The 22,287-nt window shown below is 46.7% G+C and overlaps 1 protein-coding gene and 1 pseudogene across 3 annotated transcripts; both read right to left on the bottom strand.

Moving 5' to 3' along the window:
* Window positions 1–4,927: 4,927 nt before the first annotated feature.
* Window positions 4,928–22,277, bottom strand: SLC3A2 (solute carrier family 3 member 2). 3 transcript variants are annotated; one of them, XM_069471514.1, is made up of 14 exons: window positions 22,151–22,277; window positions 19,791–19,827; window positions 19,208–19,263; window positions 18,774–18,785; window positions 16,482–16,565; window positions 11,334–11,768; window positions 10,799–10,972; window positions 10,129–10,220; window positions 8,469–8,537; window positions 8,299–8,357; window positions 7,957–8,137; window positions 7,703–7,846; window positions 6,511–6,594; window positions 4,928–6,397 (listed from the first exon to the last, which is right to left on the bottom strand). In XM_069471514.1, exons 1-14 carry the CDS (start codon window positions 22,260–22,262, stop codon window positions 6,035–6,037), a joined length of 1,902 nt encoding a protein of 633 aa, XP_069327615.1. In that variant the 5' UTR covers window positions 22,263–22,277; the 3' UTR covers window positions 4,928–6,034. The 3 variants fall into 3 exon arrangements, with proteins under 3 accessions (XP_069327615.1, XP_069327616.1, XP_069327617.1); XM_069471515.1 differs by lacking the exons at window positions 16,482–16,565; window positions 18,774–18,785; window positions 19,208–19,263; window positions 19,791–19,827 and having other exon boundaries at window positions 5,861–6,397; XM_069471516.1 differs by lacking the exons at window positions 16,482–16,565; window positions 18,774–18,785; window positions 19,208–19,263; window positions 19,791–19,827; window positions 22,151–22,277 and having other exon boundaries at window positions 5,867–6,397; window positions 11,334–11,871.
* On the bottom strand, window positions 18,594–18,771 carry LOC138385659 (U2 spliceosomal RNA; annotated as a pseudogene).
* Window positions 22,278–22,287: the final 10 nt, after the last annotated feature.

Raw genomic sequence — 22,287 nt, 5'->3', positions numbered from 1 at the left:
GAGGCCAAGGTGAGAGGATCGCTTGAGGCCAGGAATTTTTTTTTTTTTTTTTTGAGACAGAGTCTCACTCTGTTGCCCAGGCTAGAGTGCCGTGGCATCAGCCTAGCTCACAGCAACCTCAAACTCCTGAGCTCAAGCGATCCTACTGCCTCAGCCTCCCGAGTAGCTGGGATGACAGGCATGCGCCACCATGCCCGGATAACTTTATATATATATATATATATATATATATATAGTTGTTGTTTTGTTGTCCATATAATTTCTTTCTATTTTTAGTAGAGACGGGGTCTCGCTCTTGCTCAGGCTGGTCTCGAACTCCTGAGCTCAAACGATCTGCCCACCTCGGCCTCCCAGAGTGCTAGGATTACAGGCGTGAGCCACGGGGCCTGGCTGAGGCCAGGAATTTGAATCTAGCCTGGGCAACATAGCAAGACCCTGTCTCTACAAAAAAATAAAATTAAAAAATTAGCCAGGCATGGTGGCCCTCGCCTGTAGTCCTACCTACCCAGGAGGCTTAGGTGGGTAGATGGCTTGAGCCCAGGAGTTTGAGGCTGCAATGAGCTATGATCACACCACTGCACTCTAGCCTAGGCAATAGAGTGAAACCCCACCCCCTCCAAAATTGGTTTGTTTATTTTATTTATTTTCCTTCCTTCCTTTCTTTCTTCTTCTTCTTCTTCTTCCTTTTTTTTTTTTTTGAGACAGGGTCTCACACTGTTCCCCAGGCTGGAGTGCAGTGGCATCATCATAACTCACAGCAACCTCAAACTCCTGGGCTCAAGTGATCCTCCTGCCTCAGCCTCCCAAGTAGCTGGGGCTACAGGCATGTGCCTGGCTAATTTTTCTATTTTTTTGTCAAGACAGGGTCTCACTATGTTGCTCAGGCTGATCTCAAACTGCCTTGGCCTCCCAAAGTGCTAGGATTACAGACATGAGCCACCTCACCTGGCCTCAGGGTGTCTATTTTAAAAACAAATACAAGGGGCCGGGCACGGTGGCTCACGCCTGTAATCCTAGCACTCTGGGAGGCCGAGGTGGGCGGATCGTTTGAGCTCAGGAGTTTGAGACCAGCCTGAGCAAGAGCGAGACCCCATCTCTACTAAAAATAGAAAGAAATTATATGGACAACTAAAAATATATATAGAAAAAATTAGCCGGGCATGGTGGTGCATGCCTGTAGTCCCAGCTACTCGGGAGGCTGAGACAGGAGGATCCCTTGAGCTCAGGAGTTTGAGGTTGCTGTGAGCTAGGCTGACGCCACGGCACTCACTCTAGCCTGGGCAACAGAGTGAGACTCTGTCTCAAAAAAAAAAAAAAAAAAAAGACTAAAAACAAATACAAGGGAAGAACAAAGCTGGAGACATCATACTTCCTGATTTCAAAATATATTACAAAGCTACAGTGGTCAAAACAGTATGGTACTTGCATAAAAACAGACATATAGACCAATGGAACAAAATAGAGACCCCAGAAATAAACACACATATACAGTCAACTGATCTTCAATCAGGGTGCCAAGAATACACAATGGAGAAAAGCCAGTCTCTTCAAGAAATAGTGTTGAGAAAACTGGATATCCACATGCAAAAGAACAATTTTGGACCTTTATCTTATACCATACACAAAAATCAACTCAAAATGGATTAAAAACTTATATAAATATAAGACTTGAAACTAGAAAACTCCTGAAAAAAAAAATAGAGGAAAAGCTTTATGACATTGAGCTTAGCAATGATTTCATGGCTATGACACCAAAAGCACAGGCAACAAAAACAAAAATAAATAAGTGAGACTACATTAAACTAAAAGGCTTCTGTCCAAGGGAAACAACACAGTAAAAAAGCAACCTATGGGGGGAAGAGGGGGAAAAAATGTATAAACCATATATCTAATAAGGGATTAATCTCTAAAACACAAAAGGAAACCTACAATTCTATAGCAAAAAGAAAAAAAAGATAACCAGATTTAAAAAATGGGCAAAGAACTTGAATAGACATGTCTCCAAAGAAGACATATGAATGGCCAACATATATATGCAAAGGTGGTCAACATCTCTAATCATCAAGGAAATGCAAATCAAAACCACAATTGAGGTATCACCTCATGTCTGTCAGGATGGCTATTATCAAGAAGACAACAAGCATTGGTAAGGATGTGGAGAAATCGGCACCCTTGCACACTGTTGCTGGGAATGCAAAATGGTACCCCCACTATGGAAAACAGTATGGGGATTCCCCCAAAAGCTAAAAATAGAACTACCATATGACCCAGCAATCCTAATCTGGACATTTATCCAAAAGAATTGAAATCAAGACTTCTAAGAGATATTAGCACTCCCACGGTCATTGCATAATTCACAATAACCAAGATGTGGAAACAACCTACATGTCCATCAGCAGTTGAATGGAAAAAGAAAACATACATACAATGGACTACTAATTCAGCCTTGAAAAAAGAAATTCTACAATATGCAATAACACGGAGGGACCTTGAGGACATTATGCCAAGTGAAATAAGCCAGTCACAGAAAGAAAAACATTGCATGATTCCACTTATATAAGGTATCTATTAATAAAATATCAAAGTCATAGAATTCAAGAGTGGAAGGGTGGTTGCTAGGGCCAGGGGAGGGGGAAACGACATGGCACCTAAAGTCAACAGTAATGTATTGTACACTTAAAATTGTGTGAAGAGGGTAGATTTCATGCTAAGCATTCTTACAATAAAATGTTTTAAAAAAACAAATATTAAAGGGAGTTATTGTTTAATGGGTACAGTCTCAGCTTGGAATGATAAACAGTTCTGGAGATAGATGGAGGTGATGGTTGCACAGCAATGAAATGTACTTAATGCCACTGAACTGTATACCTAAAATTGGTTAAAATCATCAATTTTATGTCATCTGTATTTTACAATTTTTTTTAAATTGAAAACCCACAGTAAAATGTGAAGCACATTACCATGCTGAGGCTCCATCCGTAGCAACACCATGATACAAACTATGTCAGAGGGGAGGCCAGGAGGCAGAGGAAAGCGGGAGAGGGGAGGGCTGGAGCTGGGACCCTGGGAAAGGACGTGGAGAGGGAAGGGTGGGGAGCCTCAGGAAGAGGCCCAGAGTAGACAAGAGCCAAAGGGGGAGGGGTTGCCGGGAGAAAGAAGGGAAACCCTAGGCGGAGAGGAGGCCCAGCTGGGCATGTCTTCCCAGGAACCGTGCTCCAGCACCCCAGAGTACAGTCAGCATGTACTTCTTCTCCCCTCACAGGCTTTGGGCACGGTTGCAGGGTAAGGCGAACAAGGGTAAGCAAACAGGGTCTGGGCCCTTTTCTTTTTTATTTTAATTTTTTATATAGACAGGGGTCTTGCTATATTACCCCGGCTGGCCTTGAACTCCTGGCTTCAAGCAAATCCTCTGGTCTTGGCCTCCCAAAGTGCTGGCATTATAAGTGTGAGCTACCACTTATTTTGATTTTAATAGGCTCACTGGCTATTTGACTAGCTAGGAAGCAGGGAGGCCAGTTGGGGTGATTTGCTGCTACAACCTAGAATACTTGCTAGGATGGTAGCAGTGGAGGTGGTAAGAAGTGTTTGAATCCTACATTTATTTTGCAGGTAGATCCACACCTTTGGGATTAGTTTGGCCCTCCTAGCTTTCTTATGGAAAACACTGGTCACTGGCAGGGGCTTCCTTCCCATGGGCCGTGGCTTAGAGTGGGCCTGGGCCTCTGAGGGTATCCTGGTATAGGAGACACATCGAGAGAGACCCAAATTAAGGCCCAGGCTGGGTGCAGCAGCTCATGCGTGTCATCTCAGCACTCTGGGAGGCTGAGGCCGGAGGGAGGATAGCTTGAGGTCAGGAGTTCAAAACCAGTCTGAGCAGTAAGACCCCATCTCTACAAAAAATTAGCCAGGTGTGGTGGTGCATACCTATAGTCCCAGCTTCTTAGGAGGCTGAGGCAGGAGGATGGCTTGAGCCCAGGAGTTCAAGATTACAGTGAGCTGCCACTGCGACACTGCAATCCAGCCTGGGCAACAGAGCGAGACCGTCTCTTTAAAAAAAAAATCAAAATAGACTGTGTCACTCTGCTCAAAACCCCCTCCCAACAACTCATATTCCAATCCCTCCAAGCCTGTGTGAAGAATTCATCCCACCCAGAAGTCTGTCTTTACCCTCATATTCTCAGCTACTGGAAACTGACCTCTAGGCCCCTGGAATGACCTGCCTGACAGGGGTGTCAGCCAAACAATGTGGGGGGGCTTTGTTTTGTTTTTTTAAGAAGGTATTAGCCCAAAACTCGGGCAGGGGCTGGAGATTAAAGTTCAGCCACACCAGCATGTGATTAAGCCTTAAGGAAAACTCTTCAGTAGCCTCCCACTTGGTTGTTACACATTCATCACAGACGGAGGAAGTACGGTGGAAGGGCTGACTCCAGCGAGAGAAGCAGACAGAAAGCTTCTTGTGGGGACTCCTACCAGATTCCGCCCTAGGACTCTCACCTTTGGCTGGCTCTGGGTATCTTTTTGCTATAATAAAACTGTCTTCCTGGCCGGGCGCGGTGGCTCACGCCTGTAATCCTAGCACTCTGGGAGGCCGAGGCGGGTGGATCGCTCAAGGTCAGGAGTTCGCGACCAGCCTGAGCAAGAGCGAGACCCCGTCTCTACTAAAAATAGAAAGAAATTATATGGACAACTAAAAATATATATATAGAAAAATTAGCCGGGCATAGTGGCGCATGCCTGTAGTCCCAGCTACTCGGGAGGCTGAGGCAGGAGGATCGCTTGAGCCCAGGAGTTTGAGGTTGCTGTGAGCTAGGCTGACGCCACGGCACTCACTCTAGCCTGGGCAACAAAGTGAGACTCTGTCTCAAAAAAAAAAAAAAAAAAAAAAAAAAAACAAAACTGTCTTCCTAGTGCTTTCCCAAGTTCTGTGAATCACTCACTCTAGCATATTACCCACCCGAGGGTGGTCGTGAGCAACTCCTGAACTTGCAGCTAGTGTCGGAAGTGAGGGCAGACTTGTGGGGACCGTGCCCTCTAACTGTGCACTTTGCCAAACTCTTTGCACCCTGTGACCACCCCCTACATGACCATCATGACCTGCCCAATCCTTGCCGACCAGGCCAGACCTCATCTCACTTGTCTCCTCTGGCCCACTCCTCGCTCACACCAGCCAGGCTCCCACCTTTGGCACAGGAAAGCTCCCCCAGATTCCTGCCAGGTAAACTCCCTCGCTTATTTTAGGCTTTTATTCATAGCTCACCTCCTTGATAAGGCCTCCTCCAGCCCCCACATCAAACCCCCACTGCCCCCCCAAACCTTGCCTGCTTTGCTTTTTCCTCTTTCAACACGATCGCCACATCCACCACACTGTAAATGTCTTATTTCTTCTTCGCCATCTCACGAGGCAGGAATTTTGTACTTTGTTCCCTGCTGTAACCACAAAACCTTGAACAGTTCCTGGCATAAGCTGAATGTTCAAGAAATTCTCCCTGAGTGACCTCTAGTATCCTTCAGAAGTACCTCTCTTAAAAACCAGACCATCCTATCTTTTGCTCCCTGAAAGGCTGTCTCCAAAAATAGGGAAACTGACCACACTTGGCAGGAGACCTGTGCTGAGGGGGTAAGAGTCAGCAAGACCCAGGACCTCCAGGAGAGCCACCTGGCCCTGCCTGAGTGAGGACGTGCAGATATGCCCTAACCCTAACACTTCCTTGCTGTTGACTTTGAAAGACCCCTTCCTCTCTGGACCTTGGTCCCTAGATGAATAATGAAGGAGTTGGAGCTGACATATAATTCTCTGGCCAAGATCACTGTGGGGCAGGTCCGGGAGGGGAGGTGAGAAATTCCTGTGGTGACAGAGGGACAGAAGGAAGACATGACCTCACCAGGCAGGGGTGACTTTTATTTGAAGGCAGAAAACACCCTATTTGGGGTTCATCTGTAATCTGCAACAATTTAAAAAAAAAAATTGGAAGAAAAAAACCAGAACTCAAAGGGCCTGGGGCGGGGAGCGGAGGGAAAGGGTAGTGGGTCCCAGTCAGGCCACGTAGGGGAAGCGGAGCAGCAGCCCTTCGTGAGGCTCCAGGTTCAGGTGTTCCAGCTCAAGGGAGGTGCCCTCCTCACGGCCTGGCTGGGTGCTGAGCAGGAGGTCAGCCCTGGCTGGCAGGCTGGCACTCGCAGGCAGGTTGGAGAACCCCAGCCTGGCCGGGAGGTTCACCCCCCCAAAGTTGAGCACCACCAGGAAACGCTCGTTCTGATCCCAGTGGCGGATGTAGGAAAAGAGTTCAGGCCCAGAGGACAGGGCATGGAAGTCCCCATGCAGCAGGGAGCGCTCCTTACTCCTCTGGTCACTCAGCCGCCGGAACAGGGAAAGGAGGGAGCCGGGGTCTTCACTCTGGCCCTGAGAATGATGAAGACATAGCAGGAGGGGGTGAGGGAGTCCGCTGGAGTGCAGACTTCTACAAGCCTTGCCCACCCTCTTTCTGGTCAGGGTCTGCCATGTCAAACCCTTACCTTCACAGTTTCATTGGCACTTATGGCTTCTGGCATGTTTGGGAGGCTGGACTCATCCCACAGCATGACTGGGGCCGTCACAGGCTGAAAAGCAGAGAAAATAGGACTTGAAAAAGGCCTGGGCCAGTCATGGCGGCACGCACCTGTAGTCCCAGCTACTCAGGAGGCTGGTGCTGGAGGATCCCTTGAGCCCAGGAGTTTGAGGGTGCAGTGAGCTATGATCACACCACTGCACTCCAGCCTGGGCGACAGAGCAAAACCCTATCTCTTGGGAAAAAAAAGAAAGAAAAAAAGAAAGAGGCCTAGACCTACTTCCTCTTATCCCTCCTCCCATTCTCATCCTCACTGCTGCATAACCTCCCAAGCCATGCTGGGCTAACTACCAGACAAGCAGGGCGGGCTCCCCCTCAGGGTCCTCTCAGCAGGGAGAGCTCCCAGATAGCCGCAGGCCGACTCCCTCACTTCCCTCAGGTTTCCTGTGGCCACGCTATAGGAGAGAATAGGCCCATCCCTATTCTCTAGGCTGTACCCTGCCTTCTTTTGCATTGCATTTTAGTGCTTGGCATTGTATAATATTTGCATGTTATTTAATTATCTAACCATCTCCAGCACTTTTGTGCACTGCTGTATTCTCAGTGTCTAACACATAGGAGTTATTCAATAAAACTCTGGAAAAAATAAATGACTAGTTCTACAAACCTCACGTCAGGCATCAACTCTAATCCTACAGCTAAAGCTAGCAAATGCCTTCCTGCCAGTACCCCGTCATAGCACTCACTGCCATGTACTATGCTTATCCATCTGCCTCCTTCACTAAACTATGAGCTCCTGGAGGGCACAGACCCTAGCACAGAGTACTCACTGTCCAAAGAATGAAGGAATGGATGAATGAATGGTGACTACCACAGTGAACACCCACCAGGTGTGGTGATGTGCCTGCACGACCATTAAAACGGCCTCATTTAATCCTAACCACTGTGTAAGAAATGCGGTATCACAGAAGAGATGACCAAAATCAGAGGGGTAAAATAATTTCCCCAGAGCCACAGCTACTGACTAGGTAACTGACTAGTATAGAAATCAAACGCAGTTTTACCTCAAGGCTCATGTCTATCTGCCGCCATCCACAAAACCATCATAAGACGCACGAATACAACCTCCCCCACGGTGCCGGGCAGACAGCGAGCGGTACCTGTCCAGGAAGGGCAGCTGACTGCAGGCCAATCTCATCCCCATAGCTGAAAATGGGGGTCCCTGGTAGGGTGAAGAACAGCAGCTGGTAGAGTCGGAGGAGCTGAGCCGGCAAGAAGGAAGTCATGAGCCCAGCCTGGGACAACTGCAGGGACAGACACTCTGGTGAGCCCCATAGCACACCTCTGCTTCCACCTCCCAACAACTTTCCTCCAAAAGCCTCCCTGCCCCCACTCCCACCGGCATGCTACTCACACTCCAGCTGCACCAGTGACTGCCAACGGTATTCAAATACTTGGTGACTAGGACTTTTGTATGCTCCCCAGTGAAATTGGACTTTGACAGGTATGAGCTAGTCAACAGTAGGTCTTTGGTGGATTCAAGTAGGCTCAAGATCTGCTGAAGGTCGGAGGAGTCAGTCCCTGCAATAAAGAGCCTGCACAGGGGAAAGCAGAGGCCAAGATTGATACAAATAAGAATGGAAGTAAAGAAAGTTCTCTGGACTAAGAACCCCTTCCCCCTCTTCTTAGGGCCCAGTGCTCCACTGAGGAGTTACCACAGTGGAGCCGAGTCAGGAAGGTGGCGTCTGGCACGCACCTATCTTCGCCAAAGCTCTTAGTGAAGTTCTGCCACTCAGACAAGAATGAGGATGCATTCTAGGAAAAAAAAAAAAAAAGCAGAGTCAAGGAACAGGAAACATTACCAGGCCCAGCCTGAGTCTCTCTGTTCTCATCCAAGCTTTGCCTCTCACGTGTCAGATAACTCACCGCCAGATTCTCCACGTCTCGAACCTGGAACCCATCCACACCAGCTTTCAGCCAAAACTCCAGAGCATCCTATAGGGGATAAAAGAATAGAGGAAAGATATCAATACTCAGAAAATTCCAGCCCATGCTAAACCTCGCCCACTACATACTTCTCCATGACCTTGGGAGAGTCCATTGCCTTGCCTGGGCCTTTCCCACCCGTATGGAAAGTCTTGGTCTTTGGTGCCCTCCAGCACTAACCTCCCATGGGTTCTCTTAGTGATATAGCACTTCACTTCTCCATTCCTGTCTCTGGTAAATCACACAGCTTCACCTTTGACAGCCACAGAAAAGGTCCAAGAGAAAAAGTGTGTCCACAAACATAAATTCACTTAACCCTTAGCATGTAGAATGCTAGTATATCTATTTTAAACATGAGGAAACAGGCTTAGACAAGCAAGATGTGCCCAACGTCATAATCAGTGAGCAACAGAGATAGACCTAAAATGTCAGTCAAGATCCCAAGGGAAGTAAGTGTATTTACTTCTGGGGAGAGCAAGGCTAAAGGCAAAAGACTGAAATTCAAACCACAGCCCAGGACAGTTCAGAAGCAGATTTGAAAAGAGGCAAGCTCTGCAGAACAGGCCCAGGTCTGCAGCCTGGTGGTCACCTGGCACACAGCATGGAACCCCACCCCCACTACCCTTTTCTTCCCCTTCTCTGTGCCACTGCCTCTCCTCTGGTCTCCATTTCCGTCTGAGGCGACCACCCTCATGCCAAACCATCTGAAAATATTGCCCTATCAGTAACTTTTAAAGGGTCTCCCAGCAATTCCCAAGGGCTAAACTGGATGGATCCCAGAGATCCTATCCAAATGCTAGCAGTCCAGAATTCTACCTCAGACCCTGACAGCAAAGTGTCAGAATCTGCCTCCATTTTTTTTGTACCCATTCTGAACTGATCAGTGTTCTAGAACTCAGTCATCGGGAGCTAGCGTGACATTCAAGACCCCATGCCCAGCCTGCTGGGTATACAGTTTGAGCCTATACCTTCAGGGAAGGCAGATTTAGAGTAGACTACTTCAAATCTTGGGCACTTGAAGCACCTATGAACTTTAGCTTCCTCATTTACAGATTAGGGACAACAATAGATACCTTGTATGGTTATACAGGGAATTAGAAAACATCTATAAAATACTTGGCACACTCCCAGATGCGTAGGAAGACCCCAGTGCTTATAATTGTAGACTGGGCTTCACTCCAAACACATCAAACAAGAACTGGGAAACCAGTCAGGACAGGATTCCCACAGAGAAAGGGCTTCCTCTCCCAAAAGGAAGAAAAAATCAAACCTCCAGAGTGACATCTGAGAAAGTCTCTTCCTGGCACTGTCTCACCCTCAGAGTCAAGGAAACAAGAAAAATGAGTGGTCAGAAAAGGAACAAGAAAAACAGGGGTGCACAGCTAGCATGTCCTTCAGCTATGGGAGGAGTCATTCCTTTTTTTTTTTTTCTTTTTCTTTTTTTTCATTTGTCTTAGGAGCCAAGGGAGGAGGCATTCCTGCTTGGCCCCAAGGAGCAAAGGGCCCCTCAGCTGAAACCAGGCTGGGTTAACAGGACTGAAAAGGGCCAACCCAGCCCCAGTATCTGGCTCCCACCTGCCATCAGCTCAGACACACTCACCTTCATCTTGGTGGCCACAGTATCGACCTCAGTGGAGAACCACAAGTTCTCGCCCCTGTAGTTGGGAGTGAGGTCCAGAATGACACGGATGCCTGGAACAATGGGAGTAAGGGAGAATGGGGAAATTACAAACACAATTCTGTTAAGTGTTTTCTATGTATTATTTGGTACAAAAGCTTGGATTTGAACCCTGGAAAAACTCATTCCACTGAAACACAGACATGAGCAAGAAGGGACCTTAAGATCTTGGAAGGCAGAAGATATGTAGTATAGTAAAGAAGGCTGAGCTACGGGGTCTTCAGCTCCCCACCTGAAAGTGAACCCTTTAAATTTGTTTCTATATTGAATTTTAAGACAATATTTGGGATCTTTTTCCCCCAAAGGATCCACTGTTTTACAAGTTTAAAAACCACTGATTTAGTAAAAGCCTACATTTTGCAACTATGGACACTAAAGCCCATAAGTTAAGGGACCTGCCAAGATTACACAGTCAAGCAGAAAAAGCCTCTGAACTCATTTTAGGATAAAGCCTAACAAACTTCCTTTGTACTTGCCCTAGGAAAACCGAGCCAGTTAGGAGTAAACTAGACAAAAGTCCTATCTTGCTCTTCCTCTGGCCAGAAGGCCAAGCCCTTAGTAGCTGCTTCCCTGGGAACCCCAGGACACCCACTCTTTTTCTTGGCCGATTGCAGAAGACTGTCAAAATCTTCCTTGGAGCCAAGACTGGGGTCGATCTGTAGCAAGTCGGTCTCAGCAACATCATCCTTCTGGTTCTTGTGAATTGGGCCCAGCACAAAGCCCCTCACCTTCAGAGTGCTCAGGTAGTCGAGATGCCCCTTCAGACCTGAAATGGGGGGGCTGGGTTAACAAGTGAGGCCCGTGATCTCCCCGACTCTCTCCTCTCCCCGAGCCTAAGGGTCAGGGCTGGAGGGCTGTGGATAAAGCTAGATCACGAGATTCAGACCAGCTGATGTAAGGGGGCCTAGTACATTACATCAGAAACCAGTTGAGACTGGCTCTCGGCGCCTCGGGGAAATCCAGGGTGCTGAGTCAGCCACCCTAGTGAAAGAGTGGGGGCGGGGGCGGTTTTCAAAGAAAGGAGAAGACTCGGATGGGGTGAAGAACCGCCTAAATCCGCCCGAGGACGGGGGAGGGGGTCGGCGCCGGTGACCAGATTAAAGTCCCCGGGGGCGCGCTGCGCTCACCGGCTAGGTTGCCCGCGTCGCGGCCCTGGAAGGCCTGAAGATCCCCAATGCGGTAGAGGGCGCCCGTGTGCCACCACCGCTGCACGGGCAGCTCGCGACAGCGTGGCGCCCGCACGATGATGACCACGGCGCCCGCCAGCATGCCAAGCCAGCCGAGCCAGAAGAGTACCAGCAGCGCCCAGCGGGTGCGCACCCAGCCAGGCCTGCTCGCCACCTTCAGCAGCTCCTCCTTGGACAGGCCGGTGAACTTGGCCGCGGCCGCCGTCTCCGCCTCGTCTTCGGCCACCTTGATCTTCACCAGACCGTTTTTCTCGGCGCCCGCCACCGCCATGGCCATGGCCGCCTCCGACGCCGCGTTCATCGGCTGCTTCTCCGGTTCTAGCTCATTCAGCTCCACCTCCTTCATATCCACCTCGGTGTCTTGGCTCATGGCGCCTGCGGAACCGATGACACAACGCAGCCTGCGATCAGATGGTGGCTGGACCCCTTCCCAAGCCCAAAGGCCCCGGTGATTCCGCGCCGCTTCCGCTACAGCTTCTGCTCGGCGGCGGCGCTGCCCCTGGGAAGTGGTTGAGCCCCGCCCGGGCCTGGCCCGCCCCTTAAGGTGGAACGTCGGGGATTGCTCTGGCCGCAGCCGCTGCGGTGGGCGGCGCACGCGAGTAATGGGAACTCGCTTCCGACCGCAGCGAGGTCCAGTTTCTCATCTCGAACCTGTCTGCTCCTAAGGTTCTTTCCAGCCTGACGCTGGGAGGGCTTAGCAGGAAGCCACCTTTAGGTGGACAAAGTCTGTGATTTGTCCCGCCCGGGATCCCGAGGCCCCTGTTCGCCCACTCAGCAGTCTAGTGACTACCCCGACACCATCTTCCGTTTGCCCCTGGCCCACCGCCCGGTCTTCCCAACTTCGCATGGCCACTTTCACGCTCAGAGCAAACCAGACCCAACTTCTGCCTTCCCGCGGACCAAACTTTGCCCTCTCAAGCCTCTGGGGCTTGGCGCCAGACCCCCTCTGCTTCCCTGCAGGGCTTACTCCCACTCGTCTTTCAAGACTCATCTTGAGTTTATTTCAAGTAATTCCTCATGCAGCAACTATTTATTGAGCACTCACTACAATACTTTGCTTCATTAACTTTACCGAATTAACTCTAATCCAGTCTTTCCATGATGCTTTAAAATGAATCTGTTTGGACAGGAAAGTTGAGGTTGACACCCCCCTTCTACCCTACCCCACCCCAGTCCCTAGCTCCAGGATGTCCGGCAGCTATGAATCAGACATCCAGAAGAGACTGATGAGGCTGCAGTGAACATTCCAGAGCTGGGCCTCAGAGGCACCCACCTTTTCTAGAACAGACCAGAAGGTGCCATGGCCAGACTCTTCTCCACCTTGCAGGGCCTCCCACAGATTATCCCAAATTCCCTCAGGGTGCCAGGGTTCCCCTACGTCCCTGTCACTTCACTATGCTAAGCCTTGGAGGCAGTTGGTATTGCAGAGGCTTTGAAGACCTCCTGAATTCCCCCCACAGAGATCCTTGGATAGAGGGTTAGCAGGGCAGAGACGAGGTTCACAGTAAGTACTACCAGACATCAACACTGTGAGGTGCCAACACTCTCAGGAACTGCTTGTTCCTGAGCAGTGCCAGCTAGGCTATTTTCAGAGAGGAACTGAAGGAAATCGGTTCTTTCTCCCACTCCCACCTAGGCTGGAAGCCAGGATTGCTGTGTATTTAGAAAGCAGAAGCCAAGATCTGAAGTAATAGCAGAAAGAAAAGGGTGTGAAAAGGCTCATCCTCTGCTATTCCCCTTCTGTATCCCAAAGCATCCATCCCTGTCCCCCTCCCCCAGAAAGCTGGAACCAGTTCCTAGGGGGAGTCGGGCAAGTGGCTAGAGGTTGAGGTTCATACCAGTGCTCAAAGATGTAAGAGGTGCAAGGTGCCCTGGACATGCCAGATAAGAAATGCCAAAAAGAAAAAAAAAAGAAAAAAGAAAAAATAGGGGCAGGGATAAGTGTAAAAAATAAAAAAATAAAAATAAATAAGAAGGAAGTGACAACCAGGGCTTCTTAATGGACTTTGTCCATACCATGAAAGCTCAAGGTTGAGAACTGTGGGATCAGAAGCTCCCCTTGAAGTGGTCTAACATAATACCCCCTAGTAACAGTGTCTTACTCACAGCCCCCCATGGCTCCAGACAGCTGAAGCCAATTCCTTCTGCATGCATAAAGAAACAAACAACCTACCTCCCCAATCTTATCAGACACCACCCCTTCCACAGGCACTAGCCTCCAGCCATATCAGCTTTCAAACACCTGCTAGTCTCACAACACACCAGGCTTTTTCAGGTCTTTGTGTCTTGCACATGCCATTCCTCTGCTGTTTGGCCCTTCCTGTGCTGCCACTCAACCTCATGAGCTCCTATTCATTCAAGACCTAGCTCAAGTGATAGCTTTTCTGAACTTCTGGACAAAATTACTTTCCCTTCACCATTCAATTGCCTCTGCTATAAATCATGTCACATTTGTTTGTTACATTTCCTTGTCCGGATGTCTGCTTGCCCTTGAAAACAAGTGGCAGAGGCCTTGTGCTATCTGTTGATGAACATGCCTGTTCAGAGATAGCAAATAGTAGGCACTTCATAACTGTTTGGTAAATGAGTGGATGAACTCTATCAATCAAGCCCAAACATTTCACCTCTTAAAAACAACTGAACAAAAGTAGTATGTGAAGATAAACAGATAAAAATGAAAAGGAATCTAAACAGCACTGTATCATATCAAGATAAAGAGCTGTTTATGCAGAAAAACAAACCAAGACTTATAATTGTTCAACCAAAATAAAGTAATAAATCTAAGGGGATAGAGGACAGGAAAACAAAGGACTATACAAAAAGAGGGTAGGGGTACCTAGAGAGCCTCAGATCCTACAATGTGTGTTGATAAATGTAAAACTTAATATTTACCATAGGAATGTAAAATATATACTTTTTCAAGAATTCAAGGCAGGTGCGGTGGCTCACGTCTGTAATCCTAGCACTCTGGGAGGCCGAGGTGGGCAGATCGTTTGAGCTGAGGAGTTCAGTTCGAGACCAGCCTGAGCAAGAGCAAGACCCCGTCTCTACTGAAAAAATAGAAAGAAATTAGCTGGACAACTAAACATATATAGAAAAAATTAGCCTGGCATGGTGGCGCATGCCTATAGTTCCAGCTGCTTGGCAGGCTGAGCCCAAGGAGTTTGAGGTTGCTGTGAGCTAGGCTGACGCCACGGCACTCTAGCCCTGGCAACAGAGTGAGACTCTGTCTCAAAAAAAAAAAAAAAAAAGAATTCAGCCTTCAAAAGAAGGCTGGGACAAAGCAAAGGAAAAAAAAGCAGTTCAGCAGTCCAGAGGCCAATAACAACCATGTGAGGCCACGAGACTTGAGTACTTTACACTCACACTCAGGCAGGCAGATGGGGGTGGGGCCCTGAAATGCAGAGGACCAAGTATATAACGCAAGTTCCTTCTTAACCCCCATTGCAAAAATCCATGTCACATGTTTCCCAACACATGAGGATTACTTATCTTAGCCAAAAGACAAGGAAGTTGTTTTTCCCTCAATACGTAAAACGGATTTCCAAAGACAGAGAGAAGATGAGAGAGAAACAGATGGGAGGATGGCTAGAAACTCTTCAGAAGACTCTGTCCAACAGCCTGTGCAACCCTGCCAAAGCCTGTGGCTCTATCCCAAAGCCCCAGAAACAAAGTATCCAAGCTCTGCTTCAAAATACACATCAGCTAGAAGTCTTAAGGATTTTAGCCATTTGAAAAATGGATGATGGCTGAGGTTAAGGAATTCAACATTGGGAAGTCAAAGTGCAGCTGAAATGAAAGCAGAGGAGGCTGACCCCAACTAAAGGGGCTCACTTGGCAGCTGATATTTGAAGAACTGATGTTGGAATAATATTACTTTTATTATGAATCTTACAGGAGGGACACTGGCTGCTAACGAAGACTGCCAGGGTTGTCTTAGTAAAGGCTGAGGAATGCAAGGGAGAGGGGCTAGATAAAAGCCAGAACGAGTGAAAGAAATATAACCAAAGCCATCCTGTAGAAGAGAAATAAATGCACCATCTGAAAAGTACCCTATACTTAGCACCTGTGCCAGGCCTTACTCACATTTTCCTGTCACATTCATAGTCATATAAACCATGTACTGAAGCACTTTTGATTTTCACAGGCTTCCAAAATGACTAAAGGTTACCAGAATCTTTTACATATACATATATACACATTTGAGACCCTGTCTCAAAAAAATAAATAAATAAAAATAAATAAATAAATAAATATATAATATATATTTATTTTTTATAAAAAATATATATAGTTTTTAGAGATGAGGTTTCCCTATGTTGCCCAGACTGGTCTTGAACTCCTGAACTCAAGGGATCCTCCCACCTCAGCCTTCCAAAGTGCTGGGATTATAGGCATGAGCCATTATCATATATTAAGAGCTTTCCAACAATACAATTCTAAAGATACATAATAAGAAGATGGGATCTTAGACTTCAATATATGCCTCTTGAACTTCTAGAAAATCTTCCCTACTCCCTGGCTGCCAGTAACTCAGTAATTTGAATAACCCCGCCTACATCTGTCTCTGCTCCCACCTATTCTCCCTTTTAGGTCATTTACAGCAAAATCTTCTTAGAATCTCCAAATAGGAAAGTAGATGATTGACTATTTTTAAAAAATATGTTTTATGTTCAATAAGGTGAAAAGAGGGTATAAAATACTGAGAAGTAGACATTTGAAGTATGGTATGGAGTAACAGAACCCTGAATTTGAAATATCACTCACTCTGCAGCTAAAAAGTAGTTAATTTCAATGTCAAGTCTTTGAAAAGGAGGTTGAACTACAGAAAAACTAAAGATGAATTATTTTTTAAATAAAAGTGAAGAGCAGAAATTCTCTTTCCTATGTCAAAGTAGACATCGTAACACTGATGGGATGCTAGCTAGAATGTAACCAATCTGGGAAAAGAAACAAAACTCTTCCCTGAACTAACACACAATAGGATGGAGACTAAAGAATTAACTTTTGCATGATTACCAAAGTAAATGACTGATAAATTCTACAACATTAAAAGAGGAAAATCTAGCTGGGCACGGTGGCTCACGCCTGTAATCCTAGCACTCTGGGAGGCTGAGGCAGGAGAATAGCTTAAGCTCAGGAGTTCAAGACTAGCCTCAGCCAAAGCAAGACCTCATCTCTACTAAAAATAGAAAAAATTAGCCAGGTGTGGTGGTGTGTGCCTGTAGTCCCAGCTACTTGGGAGGCTGAAGCAGGAGGATTGCTTGAGTTTGAGGTTGCTATGAGCTAGGTTGACACCATGGCACTCGCCCAGGTAACAGAGTGAGACTCTGTCTCAAAAAAAAAAAAAAAAAAAAAGGAAATAGTACAGCCAGGATGAAGCCAAACCAAACCAGAAAACATTAGTAAACTGCATGAGCAGGCAACCCAGACTCCCATGTTACCTGCCATAGTTGTAAGAGCACCTTTTCTTCCATGCAAAAAGCATCTACCATTACATAGAGTGTCTTGTATAATCTGATAAAGGAGGGAAAAAAAGACCAAGTTTGTGTATGCCAGCTGAAAACAGATGACAGTCACATTCAGAAGCAGCTATGAAAGACAGCAAGGAGGGAAAATCAAGCAATGCACCTGATAATCTACTTTATGTGGAGGGAGAAATAGCCCAAGGTGAGACAATATACAAATTTGAGGACAATGGCCAATGGCCTGGCCATCTGATTAGAGGCACAGAAGGAAAAGGACTGGGAGATTAAAGGCAATGAAGTCTGGGGTACAGGTATGTTGATGGACATGTGTGAGCATGAGCAAAGTGTGAAGATTTCTGCATCATGTGTTAATGTCCACCAAGAAGCATGTACCATGAAAGAAGCACTGAACAACCATGGAAACAAAATGACTTGACTGGTGGTGTTAGCCAACCTTCATCCGAAAGCATGTGGTGAACCAAAGACTCAAATCCAGGCAGTCCAACTTGACTCTAGCCATGTTTTTTTTTTTTTTTTTTTTTTTTTTTTTGAGACAGAGTCTCGCTCTGTTGCCCGGGCTAGAGTGAGTGCTGTGGCATCAGCCTAGCTCACAGAAACCTCGAACTCCTGGGCTTAAGCGATCCTACTGCCTCAGCCTCCCGAGTAGCTGGGACTACAGGCATGCGCCTCCATGCCCGGCTAATTTTTTCTATATATATTTTTAGTTGTCCATATAATTTCTTTCTGTTTTTAGTAGAGACGGGGGTCTCGCTCTTGCTCAGGCTGGTCTCGAACTCCTGACCTCGAGCTATCCACCCACCTCGGCCTCCCAGAGTGCTAGGATTACAGGCGTGATCCACCACGCTCGGCCTCTAGCCATGTTTTTTAAGAGATGGGGTATCACTCTCTCACCTTGGCTGGAGTGCAGTGGCATGATTATAGCTCACTGCAGCCTGGACCTCCAATCCTCATCCCACCTCAGCTTCACAAGTAGCTGGGATTACAGGCATGAGCCACCATACCCATCTCTACCTTTTTTCCCCCGATTCAAGCAGCAGACACAGGAAAATAATTTTCTACCCTTTACGAATAATTGATAATGTAAAGAGATATAATATACTTAAAATATTCATGTTAATACATTGAGTGGGCTGGGTGCCTGTAATCCTAGCACTCTGGGAGGCCAAGGCAGGAGGATTGCTTGACCCCAGGAGTTTGAGGTTGCTGTAAGCTAGGCTGATGCCATGGCCCTCTAGCCCAGGCGACAAAGCAAGACTCTGTCTCAAAAAAAAAAAAAAAAAAATTACAATGTTCTATTTTTTTTCTCCTTAACTGACAGGGAGCATAATCAAAAAAGTTTGGTGGCCAGGCACAGCGGCTCAAGACTGTAATCCTAGCTACTTGGGAGGCTGAGGCAGGACTGTTTGAAGCCAGGAATTCAAGACCAGTCTGGGCAATGTAGCAAGATCACCATCTCCAAAAAAAAAAAAGGTTGGTGACAATTGCCCTATTCTGCCATTATATGAACAGTTACTAGAGTAATCACTACCATGTCTGTTGGTCTAGTTCTGGACTGTTTCATATGGTTTCTACTACCTCTTAAAAGTTCATAACCAAATCTTTTACTAATTAATCCAGTTTGCATAATTTATAATGCTCATTTTTCTAAAGAAGACATAACTCCAACAAAGTTATGACTCACAAATCTCTATTGAGCAACTAAATATTCCCAGGGGATTGCACCATTCCTGCAAGTCCAGCAAAACCAGGTTGTTGTGAGGCATGGATGGAGCAAGCTCCTATTCCTTCACCCCACTCCAAAAACAAATTTAACATAGAGTACATAGCAGATGTTAAACTGGTAAGAATTTATAGTACACTTGATTTTAGTCAAAAGCCAGAGAAGTGGTACTACCAGTATCAACTTCCCCTCAGCACTTCCAGTCCCAAGTATGAAACCTTCCTCACTCAGGTCCACACAGTGTTTGAACCTGTCCTTACAGTCTTCAACATCCTCATCTCTCAGAGGCTAATCCTTTCCTTGGAGACCACCACAATGTCACACTCCTCCACAACCCAGGAAATTCTATTTTCAAATTGGGCCTTTTCTCCACAGAGGTTACTGTCTTGCCTCCCAGTTCCCAGCCAAGCACCGGTTATGTGCATATCCCGGTCCTCCATTAATCCAGGCAATGCCTCTTTCTGCCAGGAGGGGGCAGGGTTGCTCCTTGAACAAACTCTAGACCTAAGAGCAAGCTCATTTGGTAAGATAGGACAGTCCATAAATTGGGGCTGGAAAAAGATCACACAAAAATTTATAGAGGGGCTGGGCACGGTGGCTCACACCTGTAATCCTAGCACTCTGGGAGGCCGAGGCAGGAGGATCACTTGAGCTCAGGAGTCTGAGACCAGTCTGAGCAAGAGTGAGACCCCGTCTCTACCAAAAAGAGAAAAAATTAGCCGGGGGTGCTGTGGGACACCTGTAGTCCCAGCTACTTGGGAGGCTGAGGCAGGAGAATTGCTTGAGCCCAGGAGTTTGAAGTTGCAGTGAGCTAGGATGACACTACTGTACCCTAGCCAGGGAGATAGACAGAGACTCTGTCTCAAAAAAAAACCAAAAAAGATTATAGAGATAACTAATAAATGTATATTGAGTGCTCTTTGTGTCTTGTATTCTGCTAGGCAATAGGGATAGAAGAATGATTTATACCCAGATAAGATCAGACCTCAGGGAATTTATCAAAGGTGGGGAGGGGTGGATCAAGCTTGGGGAAAGAGTGGTGGTTAAGAAACTGGCAAGGGGGCCAGGCGTGGTGACTCACGCCTGTAATCCTAGTACTCTGGGAGGCTGAGGCAGGAGGATCGCTTGTCAGGAGTTTGAGGCTGCAATGAGCTATGATGAGGCTGCAATGAGCTATGATGAGGCCACTGCATTCCAGCCTGGGAGACAGAGCAGGACCCTGTCTCTAAAATAAATGAATAAATAAATAAATTTAAATTTGCCATGTTGACTTGGTGAAAAAAAAAAATTGTTTTAAAAGACAGTCTCACTATGTTGCCCAGGCTGGAGTACAGTGGCTAATCACGTGCTCGATCCCAGAACACTACTGCCTTGAACTCCTGGCCTCAAGGGATCCTCCTGACTTAGCCTCACAAGTAGTTGGGACTACAGTTGCAAGCCAGTGGCGCCTGGCAAAAAAAATTTTTAAGCCAAATTAGGCAGGTGTGTTGGCACACAACTATAGTCCCAGCTACACAGGGAGCTAAGGCCAGAGGATCACTTGAGTCCAGGAGTTTGAGGTTGCAGTGAGTTATGATGATGCTACTGCGCTCCAGTCTGGGCAACAGAGAGAGACCTTGTCTCAGAAAAAGAAAATGTTTAAGTTAGATGCCAACATTTATAAAAATGGGTAAATCAATATACAATTCTGGATTTCTGGATACTCTTGAAAACAGTGACCATCTGATCACACAGAGACAATATTTGAGCAAGCCAACAGTTAGCAGGAGCTAAGAAAGGGCTGCTCAGTTCACCAGAGTCCCCACTCAGTTCATTTTGCTTATCTACATTACTTGCCTGATTTCTGCAGGTACAGGAGTTGGAAATGTCTGACCTAAATCCTTTCTATTTCCACGGCCATTACACTTATTAGCACTGAATCCACTTACTTCTTGCTTATGTTACTTTAACAATCCAATTAATGTCCTTGTCCCCATCTTATCCCCCAATTTCTTATCACCTCCCTGCTTAAAAACTTTCACTAGCTTCTTTCTCACTATCCACAATTCAAATGATTTAGCTTTCTTTACATTCCAGGCCCTCTTCATGTGGCCTTCCCCAGGAAATCTTTTCCAGTTTTATATTCTATTCCCATTTAGCCCATCTTTCAGTGACTTCTATCCATGCACTTCCTTCCTTTTCTGGCACCAAGCCCGTGTTCAGACTGTTTCTTTAACTGGAATTCCCCTCCCCAGTCTGTTCATCTACCCTTCCAGGCCAGACACTCCTTAAAGCATTTTCCCCAATTCCCATTCCCACACACAACCTCCCCAGCCTGGGCTGCCTACTCTGGGACCTTCCTGATTTTCCAGTTTCTGTTCCACTTTCTATACATTTTGTCACAACTTTTCAATCATGTACTAAGGCTATTGGCATGCAGATCTTAATTCTCCTCAATCAGAGGAAAATCTCCCTGAGGGCCGAGTATCTTATTCTCTCTCTCCCCGCTAACCCCATATGTTGTATCATTCACAGAACAAGCACTTAGTAGTTATTAAATAAATGAATTTATTCCAGTCTATAATAACTTTGTTCAAAGTGGAATTATCTCAGTATCTGAGGCATGCAGGGGAACAACATTGCCCTCAAGAGTCAAAATTGGTTCTTGTTGCGGGGGTTGAGGGGGTGCCAGTAGTTAATCTCAGATATTAAAAAGGTTTCTGACCCTCCAAAGGGCCATCGTACATATGCAGGTATACAATATATCAACATTATCAAAATTCCAGGGTGGGGCAGATTAAGGAGGAAAGAATGTCTTTTTTAGGTTGGGAGGAGAACAATAAAAAAAAAATTAGAAACAGTATCCAAGGATTATTCGTTTGTTTCCTGTGTATGTGCTTGCTCCCCAACTACCTTGAGAACAGAACTTGTGTGTTATCAATGCAGTAAAGCATAGAGGTTAGAAGCACAGGCTCTGGAATTGGACTGCCTGGATTTGCACCTTGGCTCTCCTATTTCTTAGGGGGATAATACTCGGCAAATTCCTTAACCTCATCTATAACGTTATCTTAACACCTTTTTCTGAGGATTAATGTAGTATTTAGCGAGGTCATATAGAAGAGCACACAATAAGAGCTCAATAAATGCTTATAAAGCATGCCTGTACACATAAGTGTCTCCCACAAACGACCGAGGAACTAATGCTGGCTGTTCTCAATAACAAGAGTTAATAGCTGACTCCAACCACCACAACAATCCAGCTCTGCGAGAGGTCTTGACACCTTAAGTTTCCTCATCTATAAAATGGGGTTGTCATTGTACCTGCATCTTGGGATTTTGGAAGAGTAATCAATTCACACAGTGTGCTTAAAACGGTGCTCCACAAATGTTAGCCCTACCATCTACAGGCCAAGCTCCTATGGAAATCGGACCAAAAGGCAGGACACAGATGGCCAGTCGGGAAAAATCTGACTCTGTCTTAAGAATTAAGTGGAGCACTTACGTCCTGACTTTCCCGAAAAGGCTCCACGCAAGGGACCTCCACCCAAGCTCAGCCAGGGGCCCAGTACCTGAGTCGGCCCCCGCGCCGAGACTCTGGACATCAGGCTCCGAATGTGTGCTGGGCGGCTGGCGCGGAACCGAGATGTCACCGGTCGAGGGTTCAGGAGGCGCGGGATCCATGAAGGCGGATGCTGCACACTGGGTT

Source organism: Eulemur rufifrons, chromosome 6 (genome assembly GCF_041146395.1).
Source record: "Eulemur rufifrons isolate Redbay chromosome 6, OSU_ERuf_1, whole genome shotgun sequence".
NCBI classification, from domain to species: Eukaryota; Metazoa; Chordata; class Mammalia; order Primates; family Lemuridae; genus Eulemur; species Eulemur rufifrons.
The sequence above is the reverse complement of the archived record's forward strand: the minus strand, read 5'-3'. Positions and strand labels throughout refer to the sequence as shown.